At 52.9% G+C, this 9,091-nt stretch overlaps 3 protein-coding genes across 3 annotated transcripts; all 3 read left to right on the forward strand.

Annotated features, from left to right (window-relative positions):
* Positions 1-14: 14 nt before the first annotated feature.
* Positions 15-1,289, forward strand: VTN49DRAFT_4381 (uncharacterized protein; the record flags this gene model as incomplete). Its single annotated transcript, XM_069412321.1, has 4 exons — positions 15-22; positions 74-113; positions 178-647; positions 713-1,289. 4 exons carry the CDS (start codon positions 15-17, stop codon positions 1,287-1,289), a joined length of 1,095 nt encoding a protein of 364 aa, XP_069267576.1.
* A 995-nt stretch (positions 1,290-2,284) lies between these two features.
* Positions 2,285-3,414, forward strand: VTN49DRAFT_4382 (uncharacterized protein; the record flags this gene model as incomplete). Its single annotated transcript, XM_069412322.1, has 3 exons — positions 2,285-2,314; positions 2,417-2,606; positions 2,660-3,414. 3 exons carry the CDS (start codon positions 2,285-2,287, stop codon positions 3,412-3,414), a joined length of 975 nt encoding a protein of 324 aa, XP_069267577.1.
* Positions 3,415-3,925: 511 nt separating this feature from the next.
* Positions 3,926-4,994, forward strand: VTN49DRAFT_4383 (uncharacterized protein; the record flags this gene model as incomplete). The annotated part of the gene is made up of 3 exons (XM_069412323.1): positions 3,926-4,435; positions 4,499-4,816; positions 4,878-4,994. 3 exons carry the CDS (start codon positions 3,926-3,928, stop codon positions 4,992-4,994), a joined length of 945 nt encoding a protein of 314 aa, XP_069267578.1.
* Positions 4,995-9,091: the final 4,097 nt, after the last annotated feature.

Genomic DNA, 9,091 nt, shown 5'->3' on the forward strand with positions numbered 1-9,091 from the left:
GCTCCGCATTCATCATGGCCGAGTAAGTGGCTTCGGAAGATGTAGATTCTGGGATATGGCTGACCGCGACCAGGAAAGAAGTCCCCCTCACGGCCGTCAAGGTCGACGCCTTGGTACGTTCGAAAATTCTACCGTGCGCCCCTCGCTGAGAGCGCATTCTGACCGGCGGTGCAACAGGTGGTCATGAAGATCATCAAGCACAGTAACCAGAGCTTCCCGACCGTTGCTACGGGCTCGCTGGTTGGCATGGATGTCGGCAGCACCCTTGAGGTCACCAATTGCTTCCCATTCCCCGTCGTTGAGATGCCCCCAGAGTCGCACTTTGATACGGCGGTTCCCAATGCTGCAGCGGCGGCGCCGCGGGCAAAGGCCAACACGGTCTACCAGGCGGAGATGATTCGCATGTTGCGGGAGGTCAACATCGACGCACAGAACGTTGGCTGGTACACGAGTGCGAACATGGGCAATTTTGTCAACCTGACTGTGGTGGAGAACCAGTATTTCTACCAGAAGGAGATGAATGAGCGAACTGTTACTCTTGTCCATGATGTCAGCCGCAGTGCGCAGGGGAGCCTCAGCCTGCGCGCCTTCCGTCTGTCTCCGGCGTTCATGGCGGCATTTAAGGAGAACAAGTTTACATCAGAGCAGTACGTTTATGCCGATTTTGCAACCTCCTTCCGGCTGTCCATGCTGACTTGAAATCTGCAAATAGTCTGCAAAAGTCTGGCCTGCGGTACCAGGATATTTTTGTTGAACTTCCCGTTCAGATCCACAATTCGCACCTCCTGACCTCCTTCCTCCACCAACTCCCGACTCCGGCTCCGACACAGCCCCTGGAGCTTCCCACTTCCATTGAGGCTATCAAGAATAACCCCATTGTGCAATCCTCTGTCCTCTCCCCCAACTTTGACAACCTGTCGCTGAGCATCGATCCGTTCCTTGAGAAGAACTGCGACCTGCTCCTCGACGCCATCGAGACACACCATACTGAGAACAACAATTTCCAGTACTACCAGCGTGCTTTGGCCCGCGAGCAGCAAAAGATCGCCGCCTGGCAAGCGAAGCGCAAGGCGGAGAACATCAGCCGCGCTGCACTCAAGCAGCCGCCTCTGCCGGAAGACGAGTGGCAGCGCCTCTTCAAGCTGCCGCAGGAGCCCAGCCGGTTGGAGAGCATGCTCAACAGCCGGCAGGTGGAGCAGTATTCGCGCCAGATTGACGGGTTTGTGTCGGCCACCACGGGCAAGATGTTTGCCGTCAAGGGCAATCTCCTGCCGGAGACAGCGCAATGATTCATGTTTTGATTCATTCTCTTTTTTCCTTCATCTCGCTTTTCATGTCTTGATTTCAATGTTCAATGGGGCTGATTCTTGTGGGCATTGCATGACTCTTTTTTACGGCGTCGGAAGGGATGAAAAATAAAGTCATGTCTGTGGAAGTCTATGCCTGGACTGACATGTGCATACTGTGTGAGTGATGAATAGAGCACGACGTATGATTCGTAATGGACTGTTTGGTTGGCCAGTTGGTATGCTACTGCCTCGATGGATCCGGGCCTTTTCCAGTTTGAATAGAGCCTTGGCAACTGTGATGGTCTTCATCCGTATTTCCCATGCACTTTCCATTCGCCTATAATCTTCCACGTCTGTCAATAAATTGGTCTTTCTGCTTCTACATCGGAATGCCCGGCAGCTTCCAAACTGCCTGCTCCATTCTGTCACCCTCCGTGGTTAGCAACGCTAGGAGAGCATTGTGTGGCGAATCCGCTTTCCAAAGTCAAGAGCTCCAGGTGACTCTCAACATTATTTTTTCTATCTCCCTGATGTTCCTCCTACGATTCTCGTTGCGGAGCCAGTTAGGGTATGCTTATAAGGACTACGTACTATTAGTACTATTGTTCTCAGCTCAGTTCAATGCCAAACGCAACTCGGTCAACACCTTCACAGGCCGAAAACGACACGCAAACTCCGCATGCTTGACTCAACATCAAATCTTGCTCATTCCGAATCATCCGCAAAACCACATCAACCCACAGCAACACGAAACTGAAGGTGGCTGAGTCGGACGTTGATACAAGGGTTGCCATGAGTCACATGACTGTGGATCGCCGATTATCGGATGTCGATCCATCTGATAAAAAGCCCGTCTTGATCAGATAAGATCATGTCACATCGCGTTTGCCTGAGCTGATCATGATTTCATCGATCAGAGGACCACAACATTGTTGACATTGTACATATTTTTCTTTTTTTTTTTCTTATCTTTTCTAAGGACATGAGAGATCTCCATGTATAACACTAATAGTGATATTTGGATTGTATGTTTGATCCTTGATTCTGCTCACTTTCAGGCTGCCAATCGTTGGGTTGACGACACAGTGAAATGGGATCACACATTCGCTGACGATTGATGCTTCCAGGCCGGAGCCATAGCTGCATTCACCGTCGATTTTATTGTCTATCCGCTAGATACCCTCAAGACCCGAATCCAGTCGCCGCACTATGCGAGACTCTACAAGAACCCCGCCACAGGCCGTGTGAACCGTGCTCTGCTCTTCCGAGGGCTGTACCAGGGAATATGGAGCGTGGTTGTGGCGACAATTCCGTCATGTAAGTGCGACTTCATGCTCTACTTTCTTCCAATGTCTGACCTATTTGTGCAGCTGGTGCCTTTTTCACCACATACGAAGGCATCAAGCATCTGCTCGGCCCGAGCGATGATCCCCACGGTAGCAAGAAAAAAAAGGTGCTGCCGACACCCATAGCGCACGGCATCGCTTCCTCCGTGGCAGAATGTGTGTCATGTTTCATCCTGACGCCCGCCGAGGTTCTCAAGCAGAACGCGCAAATGATCAATTCAAGTGGCAACACTGCCAATACCCGCCGCCGGAGCGCAACACTCACCGTGCTTTCACACTTCCGGAGCCGCCCACTACAGCTCTGGCGCGGATATGGCGCACTGGTTGCTCGAAACCTTCCTTTCACCGCGATTCAGTTCCCGATCTTTGAGCATTTACGTGATCGGATCTCTGCTGTCTACGGAGCACAGCCGGGGCGACAGTCTGACGCATCGGAGATGCTCAATCGAGCTGGAATCACTGCGCTGAGTGCTGGGTTGGCCGGCGCGTTTGCTGCGGTGGTTACGACGCCGATTGACGTCATCAAGACGCGAATCATGTTGGGGGCAGGAAAGAGAGGAGCCCGGCCTGGCGCAATCGCGCTCGGCCGCGAAATCTATGCTCGGGAAGGCCTCAGAGCCCTCTTTTCGGGCGGACTTCTGCGTGCTGGATGGACGGCTTTGGGCATTGGTCTCTATCTTAGCGCTTATGAGAGTGGGCGGATGTATCTCGAAGCACGTCGGAAGAAGTTGGATGCTGTTGCGGTGGGAGGCCGGCGGGAGGGGCAGCCGGTGATTTGATTTGACGAATTGTTTACGATAGATGCTGCAATTTCTGCATCTTGTCAAAAGATACACAGATCGAGTGAGTTGTACACATGACGCCTGCCATGAGCTTGCATTCTGTACGGTTAGCATTGACAACAAAGATTGTCCTTTATGAGCCTCGTGAACTTTGTGACTGATCAGTTATCAACTTGGCAAGTTGGCAGCAATTCAGTATAGAGACTCTGTCACATCTCAGGATCTGATAGTGTTGTACTTGTCTGAACGAGCTCGAGTTGGACTGATGTCAATGAAATCAACGATATCAGGCAACCAGGCATCCACTTCACGTCCTTTGTTTTTGTCACGTGATTATAACCCGATTCGGCGAATCGCAAACGAACCCAGCAACCAGTCAACCACTAGCACTGAGACCTGGACCAGCCCCCTGGTTCCTGCGCAAGTCCCATCGTTGCGCGAACCTAGGACCCAGGAAAAGTATTTCTTGTCTACTACAAAGAGTTTGTTTGTTCAAAGCACGCCCACGATGCCCCTAACGCTGGCGCGGCGCGGCCCCGCCGTTGTGTTCCGGCAACTCGCGCCGGTCGCACCTCGCGTGCGCAGCGGTACCGCTGTCGAATTCAACATCACCCGACACGTGTCTTCGCTCTCCAAGCCGAATCTATATCGTCCCGTGGTGGGCTCGAAGCTGCCAAAGGTTGTTTTCCCGCGGACGGAGCTCAATGGCTTTTCGTCCACCTCTGCGGCTGCCGCAGCGAGCACAACAACGAAAACGAAGACGTCGAGCAAGAAGAAGCGCGGCCGTAAGGCGTTGACCGAGAAGCAGAAGGAGGCCAAGGCGCGCAGGGAGCGCAATGAGGACATCAAGGAGCTCAAGAAGATTGCACTTAAGGACGAGGAACCAAAGCCCAAGTCCGTCAATCCATGGTCGCTCTACATCTCTAGCCGGTTGAAGGCCGAGCCGACCAGCAAGCCGTCGGAGCGCTTGAAGGAGCTCCGTGAGGATTTCAAGAATCTGTCTCCGGAGGAGAGAGAGGTACGTTTCCGGTTCCTTTGTCTTGAGCGAAGCTGTTGATATGAGGCTGACATTCTATTCAAGGTCTACGAACGCGAAGCCCAGGTGAACAAGGAAGCAAATGAGTCATTCTACAAGGCATGGGTGCAGTCGCACAGCCCTCTCCGAATCAAAGAGGCGAATTCGGCGCGCCTCCGGTTGAAGCTGCTCACGAAGGACCGTAAGCGGCCGATCAAGCTCAGCAAGATCAAGGACGACCGCCAGGTGCCCCGGCCTTTGACGCCTTTCATGCATTTCTCGAAGGAGCGGCGCGCCTCAGGCGACTTCAAGCACTTGGCTGCCGGGGATATTCTGAAGCAGCTTGCCCGCGAGTGGGCGGCCATGACGCCGGAGGATAAGAAGGTACGTGTACTCATTGTTGTCTTGGTGTGGGGATGATTGCTGACTGTATACTTCGTTGCAGAAATACGAAGATGAGGCGAAGAATGCGTATGAGGAGTACCGGGTGAAATATAAGGCGACGTATGGGCAGGAGCCTCCGGCGAGAGACGCAGCCGAAGAAGAGGAGGCTGCCATCTGATGAGTGAGACATTGGCGCTGGCGCGCATTCAAGACACTCCTTCCCACGGCTTGTTTCTTGATGTTACGTGTATTGTATCATGCTGTAACTGTACTGCTCTGTCTCTGGTTAGCTATGATATCCTGTTTCGCTCACTGAGCCCGCATTCTGGCCTGCTAGGGTTGGCATTGGGAACGAATTTGGTCCGGGCAGATGAATGGAACCGTGTCTGAATTTATGGACCCTTCATTCGGAAGATTCTGCTTATCCGCCTACAAATTTTCGTGCTCGTTTCTTTGCCCCGTGTGGATTCGGGATTACGTACATGAAGACGCGTTGACCTGCAGTCGTGGAAGCGGTGAAGCTGACCCGCTGTCCAATTGTCAGCATCGCGAGTCGGGATATTTTGGGCTACTCGCAGCGCATTGGCCTGAACAGTGCGGCAAAAAGAGACCCTCCGGCGGGTACTTAATGTAGTACTGGGTACAATGGAGGTGCAGCGATGAGTTGTCTCTGTTACTTTAAAGCGATCGATCTGGGATCTCGCGTCCTTTCTCCGCCGAACAACCACGTTGGCCTCATGAATTCTGCTGCCCAATAACAGCCCCAATACTTGCAGAATTGGATAGCCTGAGGCCGTTAGCGATCCGATGCCCGTCATGTACCGGTACTGGAGTGGAGAGTACCAAGTACATCTATTCATTTCCTCCTCGTAGATCGCTTTGTCATCCCCATCGTCATCGAGTGTTTTATCTCGCCATGAACACCCTGACCACGAGATCATCTGAGCAATGAACGAAGATTGCCCCTCATTCGCTCCGGCGAATGACCGACCATACAAGAGGGCGCCCAGAACATCAGCACAGGCTGCAAGTTTGGGCCCCTCCCGCGTGGACCTCCGCAGCTAAGAATTGCGCTAGGTCAACCGTTCGATGGAGCCGACGCCAAACACTTTGCATGGGTCATATCCGCGGCATTCCTCGAAGCGGTGAAGGGTAGGAAATCCTTAGACGCATAGTTCTTGTTTTTCTTACTTGATTTAGACCGAGGTTTAGGTTAAGAGTTGTTTGTGACAGTGTGACTCATGACATCGTATCATCGCCGGGAGGGTAGTTTTTTGTATCTATTGAAGATCCCTCCAAAACGTCCTTCATTTTGATGAAGGACGAAATTACAGATTCATTTCTAGTGAACGATTCATAGAGAAATATTGTTCGTTGGATTGTGGATTTTCGTGTCCCGACTCAGTCCCGAAAAAACTTGCTCCCAGCCTCCTCGATTCATTCATTCGTTCGTTGCTCCAGCTCGATTGAAAATCCCAATCACATTGTCGCACTCCCTCTGCGAAATTCGAGTGGCTTGTGCCTGCGTGACTGATCTCCGCCGCAATCAGCGCGAGCAAATCATCCCTTGAGCGGCGCTGCTGGGCCCTGTCTGTCGTGCAGCTCTTGTCGTCCGCCGTGGTTGGTCGGCCGCTCCCCTCGTCGTCCACCGAGCCCTGCCACTGGGCCGAAGCTTACAAGTCCCATAATACGACGGTGATTCCCGGTTGGTTCGGTGCTTCTTGTGTGCTTCTGTGACCGATAGCACTGATCCACGGCTGACCCGTGGATTGAAGGGATTTTTCGTTCTGAAGGGCAAAAAAAAGGAGGGAAAAAGTTATCGAATTTTTTTTCGATACATACAACGATCCCCTCACGTCGGGAATGGTCTTCCCTGCATCTGTACATTCCATTTCGTGACGGTCGACCCCGTTTCATGCCAGGGAATAGATAGACGAGGTATTCTACGGATCCATTACGATACTGACGATTGATTAGAGCGACGCCGACTGGGTTCGATTTGTATATTACAACCAGAGATTTGTCGCGGGTATTGCAAGCTGACGACGACAAACCGAGGAAACTCAGAAATATCTGGGAAAAGGATCGCTTCCATGGTCATTGCTTTGTCTCTGGCCTGCGCATTGCTGACCTCCGGTGCCGTCCGATATGCAGACGTTGCTCAGTCCAGTCTATCATGAGTCGTGGAGCAATGACGGGGCACTCGGGGCGGACCGGTCGTGGGGTTTTGTCAAGGAGCTCTGCCGGAAAGATGTAGATGCTGGGAGTTTGTCGACATTAACAGAGAAGCGCGGTGCGCAATCGTCGAGCTATGTACGTCTCTGTCCGTACTTTGTTGATCGTGATGCATATTTCTCCACCTGCTTTTATCCATGGTTCGCGCACGACAATGACGTTAAGTTAACGACGGTTCTAGGCGCCCCTCTTCCACTCCGCGTCCTCGCGGTTAGACCTTCTAAACAAGATTGTCCTGATCACCGACGAGTTTCTGTCCTTTGCGGATGCGGGGCCCGCTGGTTACGGGACTCTTCCTCCCTCGTACGAGGAAGCAGTGAAGGATCTCCCACCCGAATACGACGGAACCCCTGCGGCGATGACAAAAGTCCCAGTCCATGACACCGCCCCACCGCGAGGTGACGTCTCAAACAATTCCAAGGAAAAGTCGGAGGTGTACCCACTCGCCGGAACCGACCCAGACAACATCCCCGGTGTTCGACAGTATGCCAAAAAGAAGAAATCTGCTGCCAAGAAGGCTGCCGCTCAGGAGAAGGGAGGGAATAATAACGGTGGGAGCGGAGAAAAGCAGCAGGAGAATCAGGATAATGCCGATGGAAACGGTGAAGGTGGTGATAACGGGGGTGCCGGAGACGGCGGAAATGGCGGCGACGGCGGTGATGGTGGTGACGGTGGTGACGATGGTGACTGGGGTTGGGAAGTCTCCGGGGGTAAGAAGAAGAACAAGAAGAAACAACAGCAGGAGGAGGAAGAGGAGCAGAAGAAGAAAGAGGAGGAGGAGGAGCAGAACGCCGCGAACAACCTCAGCTGGGCGGACGAGGCTAATCAGGATGACGACTGGGCGGGATTTACCACAGTCGGAAACAAGAAGAATAAGAAAAAGAACGAAACGGTAGGTAGCACGTCTTGTTACTCAAGAAGCCTGCTAATAAGGTCTGTGGGAAGAACAACGCCACGACGGCAAATGGTTTCCAGGAAATCAGCCTCAACGACAACACACCGCAATTGGATCTGAGTTTCGATACGTCCGCGAACAAGAGCTCCGGGGGAGCGTTCAATTTTGGCGCATGGGGCAAGGGGTGGAATACTGGCAGCACATGGGGCTTCAACGCTCTGGGCACTGATACACAAAACAAGGAGAACAAGACAAACCCGTGGTCGCTGGGTTCTGAGAAGAACAAGAAAGGCGTGGGCTTCGGCGCTCTCAGCATGTCCAATGGTGACGACAACAACAATGCCGACGACAATGGGGATGATGATGGTTGGGCCGGTTTTACCACTGTGAAGGACAAGAAGAAGAAGAAAGGCGGAATCGAAGAGGCTCCCGTAGAACAAAAGCAGGAACCGGCGCAGGATACAGAGTCAAACGCTTGGAGCGTGTGGGGTTCCAAAATGGACACGAAGAAGGACAAGCCTGAGGAGAAGACAGCAGCTTCAGTGGCAGCTACAGATGATATGTGGGCTCCTTGGACAACCAAGAAGAACAAAAAGGGTCGCAACATCGATCTTCTGGCCGACTCTGAACCTACAACCGCCCCTGCTAACCCGGTCCCTGAGACGGTAGCCAGAAATATCTGGTCCACATCAACGTCGAAGAATGACAAGCCCAAGACTAACAACGTGTGGGCTGCGTTTGAATCAAAAGACAATGACGAGGATGATGGGTGGGGCTGGGGTACCGTGGGCAAGAAGAACAAGAAAAAGAGCGTCGTTGCCGAGGACCCGGTGCAGGTAGCAGAGCCTGCGGCTGCTGCTGAAGCTACCAACAGCGCTGGAGATGCGAAGGATTCCCAGCCTGAGGCAGAGAAGCCGGCCGCGGAGGAAAATCATCCATTCTGGAATGGCTGGGAAACGTGGACCGCCGCCGAGAAAAGGAAGAAAGAAAAGGAGGCAAAAAAGAAAGGTATTCCGCCACGCAAGGAGCTACCTCCAAAGAATGAGCCAGAGCCGGAACCCGAGCCAAAGGCAGAAGAAGTCAAGGCTGAGGCGGAACCGGAGCAGCCACCAGAGGCGAAAGCCGAACCTGAGGAGGAGAAGAAT

Source organism: Thermomyces lanuginosus, assembly GCF_041956635.1.
Source record: "Thermomyces lanuginosus strain ATCC 200065 unplaced genomic scaffold VTN49scaffold_31, whole genome shotgun sequence".
NCBI classification, from domain to species: domain Eukaryota; kingdom Fungi; phylum Ascomycota; class Eurotiomycetes; order Eurotiales; family Trichocomaceae; genus Thermomyces; species Thermomyces lanuginosus.